General features: G+C 32.5%; 2 protein-coding genes across 2 annotated transcripts in view; one reads left to right on the top strand and one right to left on the bottom strand.

Annotated features, from left to right (window-relative positions):
- LOC126834454 (glutamate receptor 1-like) overlaps nucleotides 1–26,085 on the bottom strand; it is a 143,173-nt gene that overhangs the window by 60,219 nt on the left and 56,869 nt on the right. The window contains exon 3 of the mRNA XM_050566378.1: nucleotides 1,222–1,349. Within this exon, the coding sequence (XP_050422335.1) occupies nucleotides 1,222–1,349 (128 nt within the window). The remainder of the gene's footprint in view (nucleotides 1–1,221; nucleotides 1,350–26,085) is intronic.
- LOC126834455 (uncharacterized) lies at nucleotides 4,314–9,435 on the top strand. The gene is made up of 12 exons (XM_050566380.1): nucleotides 4,314–4,510; nucleotides 5,626–5,754; nucleotides 5,918–6,076; nucleotides 6,650–6,817; nucleotides 6,895–7,071; nucleotides 7,137–7,289; nucleotides 7,356–7,601; nucleotides 7,661–7,870; nucleotides 7,935–8,180; nucleotides 8,247–8,351; nucleotides 8,542–8,744; nucleotides 9,305–9,435. Exons 2-12 carry the CDS (start codon nucleotides 5,626–5,628, stop codon nucleotides 9,309–9,311), a joined length of 1,803 nt encoding a protein of 600 aa, XP_050422337.1. The 5' UTR covers nucleotides 4,314–4,510; the 3' UTR covers nucleotides 9,312–9,435.

Raw genomic sequence — 26,085 nt, 5'->3', positions numbered from 1 at the left:
ACTTGGTATTACTTTTGAAAAATAATTTGTTTAATATAATATATTAAAATATTAAAACTAATAAAAATAACAGTACATAAGTAAATATCCACAGGTAACAATTTCCAATTTCATAAGAATTATCATTGCATTTCTAATAAAAATTTTAGTTTATTTCCAGTTTTACTTTAGATTTTTGAAAAAAAAACTATTTATAGTGTTAAGAATTTACACAAAAACCAAATATACCATGATGGTGCCACTAGAAACATGCTCGTCGAAACCCAGAAATGTAGATAGTAGGTAATTAATATGTACTATTTTTCATCGTCTAAAATGTATTGGTAAAAACATTGTCTTCCATAATTTATTATTTTTAAAGTCAGTTTGGATATTTTAAATATTACTGTATTTGTTTTTTTTTAATTCATTATAAATAATATTAATTATTCTATTACTAAACTTAAAAATAATCCTTTGAATTTTAAATAATGTTTATTTCGAAATTTAGGTATATCGTGATTATATTCTTAGCAAGTGCATTTAGTAAAATTTGATTTTTGAGATGGTTTTTTAAATTTAATTTCCAAAATATATTCTTTGTATCCAATTTTAAAACTTCTATTGGTTCAGCGTTTATTTACTTATAACAACTACAACTAAACACCACAATTATTCTTACAGTTTATCATAGTTTTATTATTTATAGTTTTAGAATAGAATTTTTATAGGTTTTAAATGAAACTTTTACATTATTATCATTGCCGTAAGTAGTTTGATATTCGTATATTTCTTTCTGATAATCATTTATAATTTTTCATAGGGCAGTATTGTATTATCGGATAATATTAAGCGGAGTATTGATATTATCAGTCGCACGTATTATTCAAGGTTATTAGCTCATATTATTATTATCATAGGGTGTCTCAAACGCCGGATAGCTAAGAACAAAAATCGTCATAAGTTCTAGAATTGTTATGTTAGATAGCCTTACTCTTTGTCAGATGATACTAGAATGACTAGAATCATCTGACAAAAAGTTGGGCTCTCTAGCACAAAAATTCTAAAAGTTATGACAATTTTTGTTCCTGGCTATCCAACGTTCTCCTTTGAGACAACCTATATTATTGTCTTATCTAAGCGAAAAGACGATACAATATTGGCGTGTCTAAATCAGACAAACGCCGTACGAAAATCTGCGTTAATTGCAATGTAAGTTTTCTGTAAGTAACTATTGCTTACCTGTTCGGGAAACCATGGCGTCACGAATGGCATTTGAAATGTATTGCTGTAGGAATGTAACGTATCGAACGAGTCGGGGCTCACGCTTCCCAACATGGAGTACACGCCTCGAGAAAATTGGTTACAAACTGTAAAAACAAAAAGAATAAATAAATAAAACAACTGCGGTTAAGAGCTGCTAAACAAAAACCGGAAAAACAAATGTGTCATGTGTCGTATCGTAACCTATAAGCCCTTATAACGCGACGACACGCGAGATAAATCCCCTTAGGCCAACTTTAACGAATCGTAATGCATTTGAAATGGTCGTTAATTTGAACAAAAAAAAAACCCCAAAAAATTGCTGTTCGTCAGGCTAAAGCTTGGCGCGATTCTTTTATACCAATTACCACACACATATTGTATAGAATCTAATATATTCATATAGGTATTCGGCGTAACATGTTTATACGCAAATAAGTAGCACTTCCAATTTATTTCGCTGTCGTCCGACCTACAAGAAACAAAACCACGTGCGAACAAGTTCAAGTATAACGTGGCGTGTACTTGCGTATAAAAATCATAAAAAAATTTGTTTTTTCTTCAAGTGTTTGGTACTGATGTAATGCGGAAAATAATTTTCATTGACCAAACGCGCGTAAACATCAACAATATATTATTGAAAATAATTAGATATTTGAAATCAATTTGTATTTATAACGCATCAAATAATTGTTTATTTTAAATAAATTTTCTTGATTATTTCAAATAGTTATTTATATAAAGAAAACTGTGTTAAAAATTGAAACAGATTTGGATTCAAAAAAAATTCTTTAAGATATATAGGTTTTGTTTCAAAAAAGAAGTTCAAGTTTTGTATTACCTGTCCATTGTTCTTTATGGATCAAAATGCCAGAAAAATGCTAAGCTATACGGGAAAAAAAAACGAATGTTTCTTAAGAATATCAGGATAATAGTAGATCATTTATAAGAAATATATTTTTTAAAAACCCGACTTTTTGAAAGTTAAAAAAAATTATTAGAAAAAATAATAGATATTAATTATATAGTGTATTAGTTATTAACGAGAAGAAATACAGTTTAAATCATTGTCCATAATATGGTATAGTTCAGTTTATGTATGACTGAAGCCATTAGTGTCGCATATATTATATACCACAAATACACATTTGTAGAGGATCCTTTACAGGGTGTATACAGAATATACAACCTAAAATATAACTGCGGCCTCTGACCGTGTCTAATAATATATGTATAGCTTTCATTCACATCATGTATACAAAAACCGCAACCCTATTTCCTGCTTAAAAGCAGATTTAGTCGGGTTTCGTTTAACTGCGTTGCTTTTGGGACGAAGTTCCCAAAATGACATCTTGTTATAATCACATGTATAGTATAATATTATATTATAATACCGTGTACAAATTTTCGCATAGTCGCATTATTCGCATTAGAGGGATAACGATACGGTATATAGTTATACATCCAGGAAGACATTACCGCATTGTTATTTGTTACTACCTAGATATTATTATCATTATTAATATTGCTATAAATTCTTTAAGTTACTACTAAAAGAAATGCTTGGACATTTTTTTTCTGCGTCTATCACGGCAAAAACTTTACAGAAACAAGTTTTGAGTATAACTTTTTAGAAATTCGCAGAAGAATATTATATACCTGTTATTTACATTTTTTTTTTTACGTTTCGTGTTTATGAATATAAGTAGGTCCTTGATGTATTCTTTAGACCGTGTATATTATACCATCAAACACTTTTTGTACTGAAGTTAAAACTTTGTACACCCAAGTTCTAGTGAAACTTTGGGCGGTTTTATAATATATCTATGTATGGGTACCGAGTTCGCGGTAGAAACGTAAATGTAATCAATAATAATTAAGTTTATAAATACTCGTTAGGTATAGATGTTATTATTATTTTTAGTCCAAGTCATGTAATATATAAAGTTGTAAATAATATATGTTTTTGTAGTTAATAATATGTTTGAAGTGGTGAGTACCTCCCAAAAAGGTACAAGTGACATTTTTTTTTTTATTCAAGTTTTCGATCATAAAATATGTTTTGATAAAAACATTTGCCATTTTCTACTTGTCTGTATTACAATTTATTAAAATTTGATATAAAAAAATAATAATTATGAGCATTGTACATAAGCATACATTGAAATTATAATTTTATAATTTGCTTTCCTGTAAAGTTGTATAAAACCTCATAATATACGCATTTGTTTCTCATTACATCGTTTAGAATTAAGTAAGGTAGCTTTAAGGGAGTAGGGAAAAAGTAAATGCAATTTTTGAAATAGCCAAAAATGTTTGTATTTTATTTAACTATGTAGTATATTTTAACATCTTATAATTAAAAAGTACTGAGTTAAAATTGAAAATTATCTATAACTTTATTCAAAAAAACATTATTTACGTCATACAGTAAATTGTCCGACTTTCAAAAGAAAAAAAACTGTTTTTAAAATTTACATACAATTTTTTTATCAAAATATTCTGTTCACTAAAAAATTTAAAGTAAAAACAATTCTTACTTTAATAGTTTATTTTTCAAAAAAATATGAATGGTTGTTAATTGTTCATTTTAATTATTCAAACGTCCCGTTTTATGCCCTTAATTTCGAATAAAATGTATTAGAAGCTTAAACGCATCTAAAAAAACCCGCTGTGGTACTCTACCAAGTCAAATACTTTACAAAATAATGTACGTGTCTGGCGTAAATGTGTATGGGTATGTTAAGTTACTTAGCTAATAAAAATATAAATAAAAAATAAAATGTTCAAGAATATATATAGAAAAATTATCGAACAAAAATAGTATTCAATAACAATATAATAGTATGTATTTACAACAGTATCGTGAATAGCAAAAATATTTAATCTCATTAACTTGAAAAAAAACCACACAACTTTGGCAATATTTTTAAGTGTTGGCGGTTTACCGCGTAAAGTGATACCTAGGTTAACCGAGAAATCAAAGTCGAGAGCCATGAGGTACACGATAGGTTGGCCACACTGTAAACGCCAAGAGCTGCTTTGTAGCTGATGTTTTTATTTTTGTTTTACGCCGGTTTGCCTAACAGCGAAGTGTGAACTTTATTAGACAATTTCCAACGAACAATGCCTTAGTTGACACGAGAGTTTATTTTGATTTTTTTCAAATTCTCTAACTGTTATTTCTAAGTGTATATTATTGTTTCACAACGGTAACTTGTATTTAATTTTCACCGGTCGGTTTTGCAAGTACGCGACTTTAATCGAGGTAAGTTTTAAATGCCGCCATAACGTGTGTAGTGTGCTATGTTTTTGTCTGGCCTATCGTCAATAGACAACCGTTTTGTCTAATTAGAAAACGACGGTTTGTTTGGAATGCTACCTATTTTCGACTGCCAAATGCTTTGATACATCACGTCTACTATCCATAAGTGGACACTCCATACATGATAGGTCTAGGGTGCATGAAAGTTAGCGTTTTTTTTCTTTTGTTTCACCTGTGCTGTACACACGGCTAATCGTCAATTTGTTACATGATGTTTGTCTTCTGTTTTGATGTGCTCATCTATTATCTAATCGGTTATAAATGTGTTTTTGTAAACTAGTAAAATTCACACACTTAAACCGTTTTCTACTGGACAAATACAAACGTGTCACACGTCAATTGTCATTCATAAAATTGTATAGGCATTTCATTATGTTGTGTAGAAAATAATTTTACCCATTCAAAATAATTTTTTTTCTTCTACTAACAGTCTTATGACAGAAGAAGATCTAAGACGTAGTATTTCCAAGGACGGCGGACTGGTGTAAACTATCAGATCGGGTCATTAGACAATTCAGTCCAGCTATAATTATTACTAAATAAAAACAACACACCTTGGTTAATTTATTTGAAATAATGAATGTATTAAACTCAAATGGCCCAAATCATTTAAAGCCATGACATCAATTACGTTAATGATAGCGTCAGTATTAGTATAGCTAACTCTATCGGCAAAACGGTAAGGAAAAATGGAACTGGTACTACCAAATTTTACCTAAATTAATTTCTTAAATTCACACCAGTATTATTTTTCCACGCTGTTATGAAATATCAAATACCTGTGATGGCAAATTACTATAGCGTCATCGATTAAAAAAATAATTTACCTTTATCTTGATTCTTGTAACTAGTACTCCGATAAGTATTAAGAGGTATCGATAGGAATTATGATTAGGTATCGTTTAAAATATAAATTGCCTAGAAAGTAACTATAACCAACAATTGATGGTTATATTTTTTATGATGACATAATAAAAAGACTACTTCTAAATATGCTAATGAATGCTTCTAAATATTAGCTTTCCATAATTAATTATAGAATTTTTTTTTTGTTCTAGATGGCAAGTACACAAAACCTAAATGAAAGTTGGTTGCAAAATAAAGACAGTAGTATTATTAGCGATAACATAAAAAAAAACCTGAAACACGGTCGTTCAAATAAAAAATATAACTTTCATTATGATCCTGTAAGAGTTACCTAAGAATTATATATTTAAAAAAAAACACCCTAACTAACGTAGTGGTATATATATATATATATATATATATATATATATACACACACACACACACACACTTTTATAGCTATACTTTTAATTTCTTTAATTACTTATAGTTATTTTTTTATAGACCGATGTCATTGACCAAAACGTACAGGAGTATAGCGGCATAGATAATATAAAAATTTTACTAGCATATGTGGATGAAAGGAATCTCGGCAAAGTAGAATTTACTGTTTTTCAATGTAAATCACAAGCGAACATGCCTGCATATTATGCCAATATAAAGGTAAAATTTTAAAGAGATTCAACAATTAAAATTTGGTTTTTTCTCTCTACACAAACGGATTACTTTCATACCGGTGTACAAAAAAAGAAGATGTTATAATAAATTTTAATTTATTTTAATGCTTAAGATATATTATTCATTAATGGGTTTGATTTGTGTGTTGTTGGTAGTTTAAAAATGTACTTTGTAGTACATGAAAATAATAGTTTGAAAAAGTTTTCAAATCTTGAAAGCTGGCCAATTATTAAATAATTAATTAAGTAATTTACGGGGAGCGAGTTCGTAAACAAAACTGTATGTAATATTAATTCTTTAATTGAATAACAACAAATAAATTTAAGTTATTTTTCTACTATATACATTTAGTTAATAACTATTTAAAAATTAAAAAAAATAATTAAGAAAGTGTTATCACTTTTTATTTACTTATTGTTGTTATTATGGTTTTTTTATTCTTTAAGTTGTATCGTTGTAAATATTGATATGTTATGTATCATAACTTATGATACAGCATTGAAACTTAAAAAAAATGTTATTTATCTTATAATTTATTTAATTTTTAAATCATTTCAGCTTGGTATGTCATCCCTTGCGAGTTCATTTCCGGAAAAGTATTCGCTGCCTGAAATTGCTAAACAAGTAGCAGCACGCAATGCACTGGGGATCTTAAAACAAAGATATGATAATACCGACATACCCGTAACAAAAGAAATGTCCATAGTTATTGAAAGATTGGAAATTGTACCTAACCTACCTACACTAGTTATGTGGGAACAGTTTTCATATTTTTTTACTAACAATGATGATTCTTTTTTTAGGAATTAAAGAAAAACTATGCCGGTTTATTTTGTGACAAAGTAGAAGACATTTACAAAGAGGTCTACCACGAGTGCCTGCCAGATAATTGGTTAAATCGGCTCCGTAATTTGAAAAAAGATATTTTAGTCGAGGAATTGCCCAAACAAGAAAAAGCCATTTTGTATTATTCACCGCATGTAAGTTTAGTTTAAAAAAATGTACTTTACTCAAAGTTTCTAATTTTTAATGTACAATTTTTTAGAATAATAATGTTCCATCTGAGGTTGGTCCTACAGCCAGTGAACGCAATGCTCCCATTATTAAATTTGTCAACAAAGCAGAAAAACACGTTGTTGTAACGTGTATCGATAGTAATCAAAGAGTTTGGATACGTTTTAATCATGACACGATTAATGTAATACAATTATTTTCATATTCGGTTTTGATTCAACAGGTGTTTACTCGTAATATTTCTTTTCAGAATCAAGTAAACGCTTTGTCCAGTACGATGAATATGCCGGGGGAGTCTAGAAGTTTTATTAAAATATCCAAAGTCGACCTTAATGAAGTGTACGCCGTTCAATTTGAAGGTAAATGGCAAAGGTATCAAGTGAATAAGATCGAAGACAATATCACTGGAATTTTTATTGATTTGGGAATTGAGTATAATTGTTCAAATGAAAATATTATGTTCTTGCCTCAAAAGTTCTTAAGTGTGCCCTCTCAGGTAAATAGTTGAATTCTGATTACATCTATTGTATTTTAATAATTATATGTTTTTTTAAGGCTGTCGGTTGTGCCCTTACCAATATGTTCTTTGCGCCTTACTTTCCAACCGGCATGAGAATCCTTCAGTCAATGTTGTTGGGCAGAGAATTTATAGCTAAGCCCGATAACATCGAGAGTGATATACAAATGATTACATTATATAACGGAAAAACCAACATTAACAACAATATAATGGAAGTGTTTGTTAACAAATGCATATTTAACAAGGTGATCCAATAATTATACTGAGGCGCAAATAAAAAAATTGTCTAATTTCAATTTTGTTCTATAGATTGATGAGTCAAAATGTCAAGCCCACTTATCGTTTGTTGCTGACGGCTACATGTATTTGCATCCTGTGAACGAAACGCTGTTGGTGCTCGAATCCGTGTTGGATTCGATATCTGAGTCACGGCCTCTAGAAAAGTTCTATTCGAAAAAAAGCATTTCTCCCAACAAGGTGTATCTGGTTAAGTGTCTCGAACTGGACACTTGGAGTAGAGCAATTATATCAGATTTCATATTCATCGATCAGCAGGTTAATATAGTTTTACAATGTATTATTGTTATTGTTTAGTTCTATTCATCATGTTGTTGTGTTTAGTTTAAAGTGTACTTCATTGACTACGGTAACTGTTCCTTGATCGACCAAGACAAGTTTATTCCTCTCGATACGCTCGACCCAATGTTGGCCGCCATTCCTCCTCAGGTTGGTTAATCCGTATTGTCATTATACTTTGGTCCGGTGGTGTACTTAAAATGATGTTCATGTACGGTTGCAGTACATGCGTACTCAGAAAAGTGCGAGTGTGGATGCACACAACTTACGGCTACGACGTGCTAGAAATAAATGTATTTGTTGCATGATGAACTAATATTTCATTGTGTATTTTTCATAGGCGTTAAAAGTAAGTTTTCATTTATTTCCTCCCGAACAATTCACTGAAAGCAAATCTAGAGCATTGTACGAGATGGCTGTTGAAAAATTATTGGACGTGGTATTGATATCGACAAACAAAGATGGAGTTCCTATAGTGGAAATATTTGATGCCGAAGAAGATCACACAACCCGTATTTCTTATAATACTCAATTATATCAAAGGTGAGATGATAAATTATATCCCTTTGTCTTGCCCTCTGTAAAATACGTTAGAATTCCTCTCTTGTAGAATTCTATTGTGAATGTTCTTGGTTTTTTTCCAATCAGAATGATATAAAGGATATCATATAATACTTCGTAAAAACTACTTTTAAATTTCAGATTGAGTTAATAAATAGATATTTTTTTTTATCGAGGTTGCTACATTGATATAATAAATTTTATACAATAAATATTTGTTTGATTATTAAAAGTAGTTAGACTTTGGACATACCATCATTTTAATTTTACATCGCCTTCGAGTTTTATTAACACTTGTAGTGAATTATAAAATCAGGGAAAATGTTTGACTTTTAATTTTATGCTAAACGTCAGTCAAAACTAAAACGGTTTTTCTGGAATTTCAATAACAGATTTGTGCTAATAGTCTCAATGAATTTTTTTATATATATAAAACTGTGTAATGTATTGTCCTTTCAGTTAAATTATATTATTTTACGAATTGTTCCAGGTAATTTTATATAGATTATATATATATAATATATGTATATTTTTATTTTTAGTGTATGAATACAATGTTAATATAACAACAAGGACTGAAATATTCTACGCCTAAAAATCCAAATTTATTGAAACAAAAGTTTTTAGTTACTAAAAAAAGTATATGACTTATTGAAATTATTTTTCTGTTAAATACATTGTTATTTAAAAAAAAATTGATATTGATTAATTTTATATTTGTTGCTTATATAAAAAGTTTTTTTTTTATTGTAATTTTTTTTTTTTTTTTAATATTTACGATTGTTTATTTACAGTTAAGTGCAAAAGACGTTATGACATTGTGAAAAACAAATAGTAACATAAAACGTGTTCCATGTTTATCTATTTTTTATGTTGTATTGTTTTGATTGCGTTATAAAATATGTGTAGCGATAGGGGCCCCTTGTCGGAATTTTCCAAAATTGAGTAAGTGCTATTGTCTAAATCTTCATAGGTTTTTAAAAAATTTGAGACTTAGTACATCTTTATAGCGAAAAAAAAGACATAATTTGCACATTTTTTTTGGCGTTTTTCTCAAAATCACCTTTGCCGACAAGATGTCCTTTTCACTTTCCTCATCACATGATAAAATTATATAATAAAATATAAATCTTGCCGAGATCAGAGACCTGAAATTTTGGGTAAGTTATATATAATGAATACAACAAGTAAGGATTCAACAAATTTTAAACAACTTCAAATATATTAAAATGCATTTCATGCATACAAAAATAGGCTATGCATTTAAAATAAATCCTTATTCACCTGAATAACTTTTATAAATCAAACGTTAATCGCTATTTTTATTTTATACACGTTTGCACACAGAAATGTTTAAAACAAAAATAAAAGATGACTCATAATTTTCAATGATGATTTTGTGTGTGACCAAAACTAAGCTAGTTCTTTGTGAAAAATCTACTTATTTTGTTCGCCCTAGTTCCGAGTAGGGTTTATTCGGACTCTTTCAAAGGCCAATATCCTTTTGTTAATTGAATTAGTCGGCCGTAACTAGTAGTTTCCGCTATCGGTCTAATTAGATTTATATGTTATGTTTCGAGACAGCCATTTGTATCTTTATTGCCAAAGTGCGGTCTGGCAAAATACAAATAAAACCAAACGTGTAGATTAGTACTCTCAAACGAACAGGGTGTTATCACACTAATCTATAATAAGGTTCCCTCCGCACATTTCATTGCCGATCCTCTGTAATAGCTTGTACGACTAGAAAGTAATCCTGCAATTATGTCTCTTATTATCTATACTATCACACCGATAGGAGGAATATATGTATTCTCCGAGGACAAACCCTCTCCCATTAATTTTAAAAGGCGCTGGCAAACTGTACCACAAATATAATGCAATGTGAATCGTTCCACGTAAAATCAACCCAAAAATGTTCAGTCTTGATTTCTTCTAAAATGTACATTCAGTGCAAGAACAAAATTATATCTAATAGTAGTACTAGAGGGACTAGTAGAATATATAATGTATAGCGATTTGGCGTACATTATTCACTTGGCCAAAGTAATAAATATTTGTGAAATTCGCCGAGCATCATCTTGTTATTCCGAACTCAAGGAGTTAGCTGTGAAGTCGTTAAGTGTTTCGGAAAATCATTATTTCGAAAGCATAAAGGTATATTATAATAATAATATATTATAAATATTTGAACTACCTAACCTTTCCTACCAACCCTTAACTCATCGATTTTAGTACTATTTGAACGTCGTTTAAAATAACGTAGCACGTCCGCTTGGCCGCCCACGTAGGTATTAATATAGCCTTATAATAAATTCTAAAACGTGAGTTCGGCCCTATAAATTTATCGTCCACTCGTAGAATTTCAATTTCCAATAAATATATACATACATAATATGTATGTATAGAATGCAATGTTTTTTTTACATATGTAGGTGCCTATAGGTAATGGAAAACGAGAAAGTTTTTGGATTAATTTGAAATTTTATAATATTTTGTAGGTATATATATTTTAATACAGAAATATATTTTTTTTAAACGCAATTTTTGAACAAATTACTTGATCGATTTGTAAAACCGAAACAAGAAAAAATGTACATATACAAATAATATCTAGTTAATATAATTTGAATTCAAATTTTTGGAAAAAGTAATTAAATGTATGAATTAAACCTTGTAGTAGTTCTGATTCGGGGTTTTCACGAGCCGGCTTGCATCTATCTCGTCACAACCTTTCAATCAATAATATTATTAAAAAAACACGAGATTAGAGTTGTATGCAATTTCAATTTTTTTTTATTACCGTCTAAGCAGATAAAGCGATAGAAAAAAAATATTTTTAGCTTTTAATTAATTATTTATGACAAGAATTTTTTATTCGTTATACACCGTACTAATAAAAAATTATAAATAAAAATGCTATTGGTAATAATAATTTTATTTTCAAATAAAACCATAATGTATACTGTTTATTTATGATTTTTTATGTTGAACAAATTTTTTGAAATCGTCCGAGACGAATGTTTATCATAAATAATAACAAAAAATAATTAGGTATTTTTTATTTTTCGAGTTACAAAAACAATGTCATTGGGCGATTATCGAAAAATCAGATCTATCATCGTTCGTCAAATTATCTATTATTCGTTGGTCTTATTTGAAATTCTACCCAAGTCAACAGGTGAACGTGAACACCGCCGGTATTTCTAGGTAGGTGTAGTATAGCGGCAATATGTAAAGGTGTATGGGGTCGAAGCTTTGGCACGTCAACGTCTTCGTGTGTGCGGGACCGGAGCGGCGTGCAATTTATTATCATAATAATAATACAGGCAAGACAATAACAATGATATTTGAGCCAGTGTGTGTGTGTGTGATGTCGCGTTTAACCGCATACCCACCGTACACAGTAGATAATATTTTTAGCCCGGCTTAAGTCGATTCCGGCACCGACGCCACCGCGGCCGTATATTATGCAAATTATCCGGATTAAAATTCAAACCTTAGTTTCGGAACCATTTAAGTTTCGCGTCCCCCGGCGACGGCGCTTTTTGCAATCGACACGGAAACAAAAGATTTGCCGCACAAAGTCATTATGTTAGGAAGCGCGGGATTCGGTATTAAATGGATCGGCAAAGACCCGCGGGGGGGGGGGGGCGGACTATTTAAAATTGGCGCGTATACCTACCTACTCTGCGCGGCCGCGGCGGTAGATTGTATCCGGGGCTTATAGGGTCTGTGATATTCGCTCGATGAATATTAATTTCTGTGTTAATTCATCGAGCTCGTTTATGCGGCTTTTCGGAGGAAGAGTACAGCAAGAAGCACCACTTCTGCCGCTTGCTGCCCTTCCGCGCTTTGCCGAGGCGTTAAAAACGCGGTCACTATAATATATTGTAATATAAGCCGCGGAGTTTTCCATTTAAATTTAAAAAAAAAAAAAAAACCACCGCCCCAACGGCTCTGTATCTTATCTGTTTATCATTTATCATTGTTGTTCTTAACGGTTAATAATATCGGTGCCGCCGCCGCCGCCGTAATGATGATAATGGCCCCTCTGTGTTTCAAACGGTAATTAAAAATCTTCATTTCGAAATATATATATTTTTTTTTAAATATTCATTTCCGCGGGCCAAGTCTCTCTCTCTGTCGTGTCTAAATGCAAAGTGTCCCGGAGTCGGCCCTTCGCACACAATAATATCTTTGCCACTTTTCGGATCGCACGAAACAGTTGCCGGAGGCGTGTGAAATTTTTTTTTTTTGGTCGGATACACCCCCGCGCCTCTGCAGTGAGACGATTCGCCGGCAAAAGTTAATAATAACAATTATTTTCCAAGTTTTAACTGGCGGAAAATCGAGGACCAGAAAGGAAAGAGAAGTACACAATATTATCACTTTTTTTTACCGTCTGCAGACGTCTACCTGCTCGGGTAGGTATGATTTGAAGAATTCCATTAAATTTCAAAACTTAACACTCATAGCGTATAACATTGAATATTATTATTCAATTAGAATATTATTCTGTTTATGAACTGGAACTCTGACTAACACACTAAATCTCTATGTAATGAACTGTTGGTTAAGAAATTTTTAATTGTATGAAAATATGTTTTGATAACAGTATAAAATAATAAAATAATTATGATCTTGTCTTACAGTGTAATTAGTGGACACTGTCAATTCGACAGTATTATCATACACATTTTACAAAAACTGTTGTTTAAAATTGAATACACATAATAAAGAGATTGTCTATATTATTTATGCAAATTACAATCTATATGAATTGTGCAAAATATGTTTGTGAATCTAGACTTGATGAAAACACGCTGTTTTAGTATAGAAAATGAAATGTAGAATTAAAAATTATATACTTTGAGCCACTGAAGAAATAGAAAAACATTGACAACGATTCTCTCTCGTTAGATAAAAGCAAACATTTTAAAACAAATATGAACCGATAAAATTAGTCAATGGAATTCCGCATTGGCCTGTGTGCAGCAGAACGGATGATACATTATAATATTATGGCATTTATTTTATCTTTCAAAATAAATTTCCAATATTTGTTTTGTATTATATTTGTGAATTTCTATGTGCGATAAAAATATCCAACATTTTCCACTTGGCAGCAACGCTGGTCTAAAAAAATATTTCACCGTTCGATTTACTTTTAGCCGCATAAAACAACAGAATATTATTTCCAAAGGATATCAATCAGTTTTTTTTTTTTTTTGGTTTTTTCCGAACACTGCGGCAAGAAAAAAACAAAGCGGATAATTCGTATTTCGATGCAATTAAATTATTTTGCATATTTGAATTTTCCAACGGTGAGCATGTTTCTTCCGCCACGTGCACTCGTGCGAAAGATTTTAAACAACATATATATAATAGATTTGGATTATTATTATTGGTTGGTTTAAACAGGTATCGGTGTTATTTATATATATTTTTTTTCCAGACGGGAATGAACGGGAACGGGATCGGGATCGATTGTATAATATTGGATTTACCGACTCGGTTGATTTAACACAGGGCGGCGGCAATTGTATATTTTGCAGACGAGTGGCGCGAACGAATTTCGGTTAGGTACATTGTTTGAAGACGGAATTTGCGTTTTGGCGAATTTTCATTTAAATATTTAAACCCGCCCGAAAGCCGAATTCTTTGACGGCTCCAACCGACGTTTGACGCGGGCAAAAGGCTCTTTTGATTGCCCTCGGTGGTGTTTTTTCGTTCGTTAAGTGATGTGCCTTACCTTCGCCCCTCCTCCCGCCGCGGGTTTGTACACCGGAAAACAAACAAAACTTTGGTTTCAGTGTAACAATAACGAATTTAGTGGGTATATATTCTTGTCAGTCATCGCGAACAATACTATTATGTATAGGTGCATTTTTTTATTCGAATAAAGAATAATAACTAATTTATTCGAACTAGAGATCATTCGAATAATCTCTTCACTCGATCAAATCCAAGATGATTTATTCGAGTAAAAGAAAAAAGTATTCGACAGTCGTTCGAATAAAAAAATTATCTAAATATGCCCAACAAAAAATCAAGGGAGGGAGGGTTCCATAACCGCACGAACAAATAAATAACGCAAAACATGGTCACGGATGTGGGGATTTTTTTTTTGTAGACTTATGAGTAGTTTTAGAGTAAAAAACACTTGAAGAATATGATATTTTTACGAGGGACGTATACGCGTTGACGGATGTTCAAAATTTGATGAATTATTTGATTTTCAATTTGTTGTTATTATTTAAAACACATTTCTCTGTAGAATGGTACTTTTTTTTTTGTAGTACTATTTATTTGTTGTTGGGGGATCGAAGAAAATTTAAAGGTTTCGGCCACTATGTACTTACCGTTTGTACATAAATTATTTATACGGTGTGTTCGGTATTCTTTTATATCAGCACGGTCGCGAGCACTATCGCCTTAATCAAATTTTATGAACTATGATTTGTCATTATTTTATTTATTATTATTATTACTGTATATAAAATAATATTTCTGCGGTCGCGAATCATAAATCTTATATTTCTACGTTTACGTTTTATTTTCATCAGTCGGCATGTATAAATTCTCATGTGTATGTATTGTAACAATAACGATCTTAAATTATTTTTTCGGAAAACAATTTTATATAAGAGCTAACAGACGACGGGGCATCGTCGAGTGGTGTGTTTAGCATCGGTCATGGCACTCTGAGAAGTTTGTAAAAACTCTTAGTAAAGTTTTTGGTCTCAAACTGTAGGTACCTAAGTATATATATATATATATAGCTACTTGTATGGCGACGGTTGGAAACTTTTAGTTGTATCCGGACAATTACTCGCCCAATGTGGACTTCACATCAGTACAGTGTAGTTCTTGCACAAACTGGTATTCACAATAACATAATAATATTATCTCAACGCGTGGCCGTATTGTACTTTAATTAATCTTATTTTAATCCAACAATGGCCTTGGGTTTTAAAACCATTTCCGGGAAAGACAACCCGGTTCTTATCTATCTGTGCCGGGACGCCGTTAAAAAAAAGAAAAAAAAGAGATAAGAATAATAGATAATATTTGTTTGTGCCACTTGAACTGGTTGGTCAATCGAGTCGATTACAGAAACAGAATTACTGCACAAACCCCAAAGGCAATGGCAATTACGGCCGGGCCATCATACGACACTCTTATCGTAACGTTTAAAACGTTTCCGGAAATAATCTGTGCTTACGGTCCATTTTTATAACGAAAGAAAACGCACAATCTCGTAAGAAAAGCTCAATGAAAATGTACTTTATTTCTTTTTTAATAAAATAATTGATAACCGTATACTCCAGGATACATTACACAATACTAATAAATATTAATGTATGTAAAAACATTTTTAATTTTAATAATTTAATTTACCTTCGCGCACATAACATTCTTTATGTTTTATTCATTGTTATAGGTAAGCCTCTTATTTTCCATGAGTTAGCCAAGCACCCTGTACAGTTTAAAGATGTGATATCGTACGACAAAGGGTACGACCAAAAGGGTTCACCCTCAAGAGTCCAAAAGGGTTGATGGGGTTTTTATGTTTTCGTTGGGTATCGTTTTTGGGGGTCGTTTTTTCCTTGGGGATGAGGTGAACTTAATCCCTCTGAAGTCTTAACTCAACGAATTGACTGCACGTGAATAAATCGGTTTGAAGCGGTTTAAAAGTTATTTGAAGTCACCATTGTAAAACCAATACCTTCTCGGCTTCGAGCGGAAACTAATAGTAATCTACTTGTATAATTTAACGGTTGGGTTTGCGGCCTACCTACGTACGGTTTAACTTGCAAAGTACACAAGTATTTTGTGTGCGTATAGAAAGAGGGTTTTGCAAATTATGTTTGGCATTATATTATACACCTTGGCGGCTATTGTTGCCGCAGGAAATCGGGGCGACCGCCATGACGACGAATTAATTATCCAAGACAATATTATGATATCTCGCCACCGTTTGGAAACTAAACAAAGCTTATGGCGTACCTACAGACATTTTATGAAGTTATTGGGTTTGATTTTACAGAACGGTCGAACGCGTCGGACCGATACACGGATGTTTAATCTTTTCAAGAATTGGTCTCGACCAACTTTAAGTGTATACTAATAACATAATATTGTACCTATGCTTGGGAATAGTTTTGCAATTACAGCAAATCAAACGAGAATTGAAAAAGTTTTGTTACGTTTTCACGTGTTCCTAACGTGGTTAATAATATCATCTGTGTGCTTCGCCAAACACGTCCGTCCATTCTACTTATTTTGTCGTCCAACGATGATCTCGAATGAAATAGAATTCCTAATAACCACCAACTTTAACACGATAAAAAATGGCGTTGCGTCAGCCAATTGCATTGTCACGATTATATTATGTATTTAAATTGAACTTCGTCGCGTACACCTTAAAGTTTCGAAATTGTTATTCAGTCATTCAGTAATTTTTGTCCCTTCAATCTATATGGTTTTCTTTTTTATGTGTGGTAGGTACTTAATAAAATGAATAAATCATATTTTATTTTCAACATTTACCTATTGTAAACCAACCAATTCTAGCAATATATTTGTGAACAACAGACATTTTCTAGAAATCTAATATTTTGTTGTTAAAAAATTGTTTTTGAATACGTCTGAGAGAATAAAAAAAAAAGACCCCAAAAAATGTATTTAAAATACAAATTAAATTATCATATAGGTAAAAATATTTAGTTACATACCTACACAAAAACTACAATAATTTATTAAGACTTTAACCAGATACTTAAATTAACTGAAAATAAACGGACTAAGCGTCGATCAACAATGTCGGGTATTACCTCATTATGCTTAAAAAATGAAATATTTATTTATTTATATAGATGTTTTGTTAGATATTTGATTATTCAGATTGAATCATTGTAAAAATGGATTGTATTTGTTTCATTAACTATACTCAGAAGAATACGTAGAGATTAGCTAAGGTATGGGCCTTTCGGATGGATTATCATTTTGTTTACTATATTTGTGTAAAGTTAAACTACCAATGTAATTTGAACTTCTCTCCCTAACAAATTCCTGGATACACCTTTTATACAATATTTTCCGGTTGGACTATTGTGTGCCGGTCCCTCAGGAGACGTAATTCTACATTTGAACAAGATTTAATTTTGAAGTGTTCCTTTATTATAATATGCAAGTTAGTGATCATTAAACATATAATATTGTAATAAATAGTACAACCGTGATAGCTGTTTCGCGTGTCTCGAAAATTTGTTATTATAAAGAATCCAATAAATATGTACATTTTATTGTTTTTTTTGTGTACAATATTGGGGTTTTATAACATATTCTGTATATTTAATTATTTAAATAGTATTTTTTTTTTATAAAGGACACAACTAAACAGATTTTTTCTACAAATGCTTTTAAAGACTAGTAAAACAGTGTTTAAACTTAATAAGGGACGAACGCGAGACATAAAAAAAATTGGATTAAGACTTAGGTATTAGCAATAATTAATTGTAACTGCGTGAAAAACTTGTTCGGTAATGGCAGTGAATATGATTTTAAAAGTTATAATATAATCCTCGCAAAAATTATTGTTCAAAACGAGCAGTTAATCTTCCTAAAGCAACTTTTATTTATAGTATTTACTGGAATTTAACATATTTTCCCTTCTATATTTTACCGGGTGATTTTTAATATTAAACATTGTGTTTTTTTATTGGTAGTTTGTAGGTATGTATTCTACGTACTTCGTTTTTAATATTAATAATCACTTCATTATAACACAATGTGAAACTTCACAGACTACAAAATATGTTTAAACAAATAACCCTTAATAAATATGTTTATAATATTAATTATTAATTTTTAAACCGCTATTGTAATTATTATTCAATTATTATTATAATATTTATGATAAAAGATTCTCTGTTAGATAAATCTCGCCTAGCTCTAAAGGGTACTCGATATTGAGTGCGCTGTAAAAATTTGCCATTTTGATTGAGTAGCCGCACTCTATATAATGGTTAACTAAGGGCACAAACAGTGGCCACGGTGGTGTTTTAAACGGAACAATTAAACTGTTAACCTATACTTGCACGTGGCACGTCTTCGGCGTTTCCGGTTGTAAGACAACAATAACATATGAAGTGTTTAAGTATATGCGATTCGCGGTTAAACCTCAGTAAAGCGGCGCAGTATTCTTTTATTATTGTTCAATTTTACGGGCCGTGCGTTTAATTTACGAAATCCTATTCTAGTTTTAATAATAAATATACACAATAATATATTATTTATCGTGTACAGGGTGATTCGCTCGACGTCGGCATCCGTACGCGTGGGGCTTAAGCGTTAGTCTTTTGGGCCATTTAATTACGCCGTTTTCTCTTGGCGGGCTTCCGCAGGAAAATGATCAACGTCGTTTTAACCATCGGGTTCGGCTGCTTTTCTTCGTCCGGCGGCAAACTGCGTAAGTACACTATAAATCAACTGCTCGAGGGGTAGCTATGGACTTGTCCCCGCTCCCGGCCGCCCCCCCCCCTCAGCAGCCCCGGGGCTTGTGTTACTGCCGTGTTGCCGAGTAAATTATTTTTGTTTTATCGTGACCCTTAATGCTCTCTATTCCCCCGGCCCCCCGCGTCTCGTATCATATCACTACATACACTGTATTATTATAACACCTCATTGCGCCAAAGCCTTGCTTAACTCTCGGGGCCCATCCTCGAGAAGTAAATTGATATAATTCACCGCCAAGTGGGTATATTATTATTGTTATATACGAACGGAGGCGATCACGATGGCCGCCGACAGTGTGTGTGTGTGTGTGTAACACATAAGACTTGTATAAGACAATGCGCGTGCCGTTGTGCGTATTTATGTTCTTTCTTATTCCGCCGTTGTACCGTCACCGTTAAAACCGTCTCGGAGTAGCGCTTTTTTATCCACCGAGTAATACTATTTTTATATAATATGCCGTCGAGGCAACAAGGAATTTTATTAACAACCTCTCGTAGGTCGTACCTTTCTTACCAGGTCGTACCGGGACGGAAACGAGTCGAGTAGACCAAGGCTGTAATAATAATAATAATAATAATAATACACAAGGTTTATGTACTAATATAAAAATGCATTTTACGCGAGGAAATTATGTTAGAGCAGAAAAGAAAAGAAGAAATGTTCTTTACACAATGGCATTTTTTCAAGATGCAAAAGAAGTCGTTTCGAGACCGATACCTCGAACAAATTGCGAGTATAAAAAAATATTACTATTAGGTATACTCTCAGGGCCTGTTACGTTTACCCGATTAATTTTCATCAATTCCCGGCATCGCGGACTTAACAGTCGCCGGCAATACAGACAAACAAAATAATGAGAGCTATATAGCAGAGAGAAAAAAACTATACCTATTGAAGGGATCCGAAAAGCAGCATCTCGATTAAACCAGATACAAAGGTCGTCAGACCTGTAACATTATAATGTTGACAAATAGTTGTGTGCATCAATTAGGCATTATATTTATTTTTTTATGTTTGTACGAGCGCTGTAGCGAACAATTCTAGAGTAACTATGTATATTATCTTATCTTACTTATTGACGCTTACAATCACAGAAGTTCACATCCAAGTTTCTTAAAGCGAACACTAGCCTATAAGTTATAATCAACATTTTCCATGTTGGTAATTCAATGACGTCAGCTTACAAACTAACGAACAAATCAATACTGGTGGTTCTTGTGTAGTCCTTAACTGTATTTGGCATCTAAGTCTGCGCAAATTATTGTAAATACAGTCAATTTTTACCTATGGTAATATGATCTAACAATATTTCAAGTTGTTATGACTTACGACGCCGCTATCAGTGGTCAATTAAAAAAAAAGTATTCAACAGTTTAAAATATATTGGAACTATCATTTCGAACCAAAGCTAAGTTGGATAGTTTGGGAAAGATCAGAAAAGCCAATTACAAAAATATTTTATGGAGAAGAAGAAGATGAGGAGACATCGTTAAACAAGTCATTAAAACGAACGCGCATATTATTTTGATCAATAGAGTGGTAAAAACACACATTCGAGACACGTGCCACAATTATCGATTGAAAGGTAGGCACTACATTAGCTATTATAATAATGGCTTTGACATGACGGGAAAAACTAATTTCTAGAGTAAAATTACCTTAAGGAGGTATCTTTGGAAAACACTTTGCCATTCAAACTCAGCGCACGCAATTTTCGTAGAGTGTTGCTTTTGTCATGGCCATTAACAAGTCGAGTCGGGGTCAGACTAACAATAGTTTTGGGACATTATTGCAAAAGCTGTCTTTGCACGTGGCCAATAATTATTATTCTACAGATGAACCACTCGCATTTGAATGACTTCAAATGTAACTCGTCCATACTTGGACCAAACAAACGATACAGAGAAGATGAACGTTGTTTCAAATGTTTCCAACTATACTTTAGTACTAGGATATAGTGTATTTGTAGTGCATGGTAAAACTCGATAGTTTCTATAAAATGTTACCACCGATTGCCAGTATTAGTCAATGAGTATACATTTGAAATAATGACTTTTTAATGGAAATAACGACGTTTAGGTGCTAAAAATGTTTGCAAAATAGTAATTTTTAACCATGGAAGTTACAACACTTATGTTTATTATTTTTGTGTTTATATAATTAGTCGTATGTATGAGCAGGGTTTGCTGGTAAATATTGTTATTTTATCGTTTCACAAACAAGCCAAGGAAAACAGCTGCTGGGTACATAGTTTTCGGTTTCGGTGCGGAGTTGAGAAGGTATTATTTTTACGATAATGTGTTTTTATTATTGTCTGGACCAATATTTTTTCCTAAGCCGTTGTACGTAGCCAGTCTACATAAAGATACTTTATTGGGTGAACAGTTTAAAAAGTTTATAAGAAACATCATAAACCCTTTCTCCTAGAAGGATGAGAAACTTTTTCTTTAGTTCACTCTTTTCAGTGTTTTTATGAGAGCGATTCAATCATTAAATTTTAACGATTCAACAGTCCAGCGAGCGCCCACTATGCCTCGACCCCACTGTAATGGATTTTTTTTTTTTTTTTTTAATAATTCATCGAGAGTAAATTATTTTGTCAGTGACGGTCAAAAATAATCCGTGGTCGTGGCAGCAACACAATAGCCACACGAGACAATAACGGATTTACAATAACTGTGTTTAACTCAAACAAGTCTCGTTCAGGATAGGGAGTGAACGAAGGAAAGGATAGGCTTAATTGACTATAACCACCAACACCTACGCGCGATGCCCGGTTTGTCCGAAGTGAAATTCTGTTTATTCGGCTACCGCCATATAGGATAGGTGACGGGGCTGAAAAGGTAGCGGAAGTTAACGTGGCAATAGGATCTTTCGGACGAGATTGGGCTTGGAGAGAGGGCGAAAAGACCCCTCTCTCCTCGAATCGATTAATTAATCACGGTGTAAACCCGAGAAAACCATAAATCAAAGCCAACGTTTGACATTCGATACCAATTACTATATATATTCTCGCCTCGGAAATTGTATACAGTACTGCCACCTGTATATAAACTATACAGGGGTAGCTGTACACCTAACCGGCGCGCACAGAAGGGTATTGTCGGCCAAGTCCTGCCGGCGGTGTATACATTATGGCAATAATCTAATACATATATAATGGAAACAACGCGACTCCAAAGCAAAACGTCGCCGTCGTTGTCGCTCTTCCTCCTTTCCTGTTTCTGTTCCTGCTCGTCGACGGCCCGTCGAGAACAACGGATATCAACCGCATATTATACATTCCGTATTTATATACATAAAATATAAGCCTAAACACGTTGCTTTGCTTTATAAATGGTCCCCGCGTTTCCGATAGAACTTTCGGACGTCTCCCGGCCGGATACCATTGTATATGTCGCCCAACTTTGGACATCAAAATTCGAACCCAATAGTTTTCACCCCTTTCTCGAGATTCCCCCTTGCTCGTGTGTTCGCGTTACTATAGCCATTAGCGTCTGTCCCGCGTACAATGATAACGAGACGCGTAAACTAAAATTTTGTATACAGGGTTATCTGTATACAAGTTTTATGTAATTCCTTTACTACGAAATAATATTATTGCTTCGACACAAAAATAAATCAAATGAAATCGGTTTTTACATTGTCCCAATCGTTTTACAATCGTGTCCCGTAGATAAATAAAATATAAAACGTGAGCAACGCCTTTAAGTTTGTTTAATGTAATTTTTTAAATGACCGAAAGTGAAATCTCACTCTGAATGGACGTTATTTTATGAATATTTAATTGGATTATAGAGTTCACTGCGAAAATGCATACCTTATGTTGCAAGCAACGCCAAAAATATTTTAATATACAAAATTTCGTTTCTTTTTTTTTTATTTACCTTACAATATATTATGTCGGATGATGGCGAAACCGGGCAGTTCTTATTTGGACCACTAAAAATAACATGATAGTACGGAGTTTTGACCGTAAAGTATAAAATACCTTAAATATTTCTATATACGTTTACTATTAACAAGAATTCGTGGAAAAGCTGGAATAGCTGTTTGGGTAGTAAGATTTTTATATTAAATTTATGATGGAACCCGAAATTAAGAGATAAAAAATGGCAACAAAATTATATACTTTATGAAGAATGTAAAAATGTTTAGAGCCAGCGGATGCATCAAGTAGAAACAAGCTGTTTTTAACTTAGAAAATGCCTTCGATGATTTTTTGAAATTTAGCTCTGGTCGACCCCAGTCCAAAAACATTGCTATGTTAAAAAGGTATCGTAAAAGAGGTGCATAAATGTATTGTTTTTGTATTAGATTTTACATAAATTCTACATTTTTTTATTTAAATATATATTTGTTTATATATTACACCTAATATAGGAAGTTTACATTCCAGTGCTTGTTGCATGTTATTGCTTATATTATTGTACACGTGTGGTTTCGTTACACGGTCGTACGGCTATAGTGTAGCAGTATATTCTCTGAAGAATATGCTAGATCCTTTTTTTTTAAATCCCAGTCGATGTCGGTGTGACGTGTCACGACGAAACCTTTTCTCTACACGGTATTGTAAGTAATACGCGTCTTCCTTTTTCTTGGGATCGACCATCTAAGTCTTCTGTCTCCTTTCATAACAGTTTCCCGGAACATCCGGATCCACGCTAACGGTCCTTATATAATTCTCAATTATTTTTAACGTCTCTTTTGGGTTTTCTTCTATCACATTTTTCTTCCACATCTATCGCCACCATCGCGTCTTCTCTTAATTTTCATTTAATTTTCTTTTTATATATATAAAAAAAACGTATACGTATTTCGAGGTTGAATTGAAAGAGTTATCGTCTGCATTAACGGTCTCTTCAAAAAAGGAAATAGCTCTCTAAACATAGCTTATATAAATTTAAATTAACTCAAAAAACACAACAATGAAAACGTCAAAAACTTGCTGCTCGGATGATTCCAAAAGTAATTTGCAACCAAAAATTGTAAAACAAATTTTCAAATATCTTAACAATTTTATTTTGGTGGCTTGCTCCAGGGTTTTAATAAAATATTCACTATACTAGTTATTAATACATCTTAATTCTACTTTCATAACCGTAATCCAAAAATGGTATCAACTAGGCACATATCACCCGTTCCCATTTAAAATTGATTATAAGTAAAATCAACGCTTTATGTATACAGATGTATGTGTGAAACTCACGTGGAAATTTATAAATTGTCCAAAAAACATAATAATATCATATTTTACCGTGACAGATTAGCTCTTGCGTGTCTCCTCGCGTTTCACGGGGAACTACAACTTATGTATTTGTTGTGAACTGTAACGTGCTTAGTGCCTATGTGCCCCCCTCCCCTCAATTCAAACAATATTGACTTAAGCCGCGTACAATCTAACAAGTTTTCTCGACTTCTCCTGTCAACACTATACGTCATCCGCAAACTTTATCCCCGCGATATACTTGATATTTTCAAACCTTGCGGTAAGTACTGTAATAACATTATGATACTTGTGTAGTATGCCGTATATACTGCGACGAGCACCTAATGGATTATGCTTGCGTGCGTTTCTTCGGTTAAAGACATCCAGAAAAGAGTAATTTAGCGTGCGATAAACGCGCACAATACTATGTCCGTGTGTATAAATATGAATAATATGTAAATATCAGCTGTATGTTTCGTAATGTGGTGCCGTCGCCGGCTTTAACAACGTTGTACGCTATAACCACCCGCCGGTTCGTTGTCTGTTTCCTTGGGCAAACCCGTGTAAATCAGCGAGCAGACGACAGGCGAAACGACCCCTTAATGCCGGTACATTTTAATTAGCGACTGGAAAATCACCATCGCGCATCGGTTGGTTGTTTTCACATCCGGAAAACGCAACCGGCTTGACGTCTCCGTTGCGTTAATTGTAAGTTATACGCTTTTAACGTCTTGAAATAATAATTACTATACGTGGAAACAAAAAAAAATAAAACAAAAATCCGCGATGCCCTTTGTTTGGAACTTATCGGTTTTTTAATCGTTTGCCAGTAGACGGTTCCGCGAATATGTACATTACCGGCCTATTGTGAGCTTTGCATTTAAAAACAATAAAATAATTGCTCAGCTTGTAAGCGAATTCCTAAAAGCGTTTTATTAAATTAAACTACAAGTAATTTTGTTCGGCAAAAGCATGACAAAAAAAAAAAAAAGAAAAAAAAATGGCCGGACAAACTAACGCGTTATAAAATCGTTCTGTCAGAATTCCTTTGACAGTAACACACTTAATTTATTCAAGGTTTTTTTTTCCGAGGATGGCTTTTGTTAATTATTCTCCGAGATTAAATTCGATTAAAAAATCGTTAGCGTAGCCAACAAATGTTCCTGGAACCCTTATCAAAAAGCCTTTGCGTTTTGACTAGATGATTACTTATTCGGTTTATCCGTGTCTTCGTATAATTTGTATTAATTACTAGACCACAAAAACCGCTTTTGACTATAATCAAAATTATTTAATTTCACTACATGTTTACTGTAAGGACATGCTGAACTAGATTAAAAATATGTAACATTTTCAACAATTAATAACACGTCGAAATTTAGTATCTTTTTATTCATATATTTTCTTTATTTTTTTATAAATATCTTTACTGTTTATTAATATCACCTACTACTATAATTATCAACTTTTTTTTTATAACAATCTAATCTTTTAAGCCTTACCAGCTATAGTTAACATACTAGAGTTAGAAAGGAAAAATATTTATTTTATTTACACACATTTTAATATAGTTTTCTGGAATTGGATTAA

This window comes from Adelges cooleyi, unplaced genomic scaffold (assembly GCF_023614345.1).
Source record: "Adelges cooleyi isolate 19-005CV unplaced genomic scaffold, UGA_ACOO_1.1 ACOO_flye_CR_arks_rails_tigmint_CR_PRNA_21, whole genome shotgun sequence".
NCBI lineage: Eukaryota > Metazoa > Arthropoda > Insecta > Hemiptera > Adelgidae > Adelges > Adelges cooleyi.
This window is presented reverse-complemented; position numbering and strand designations above follow the sequence as displayed.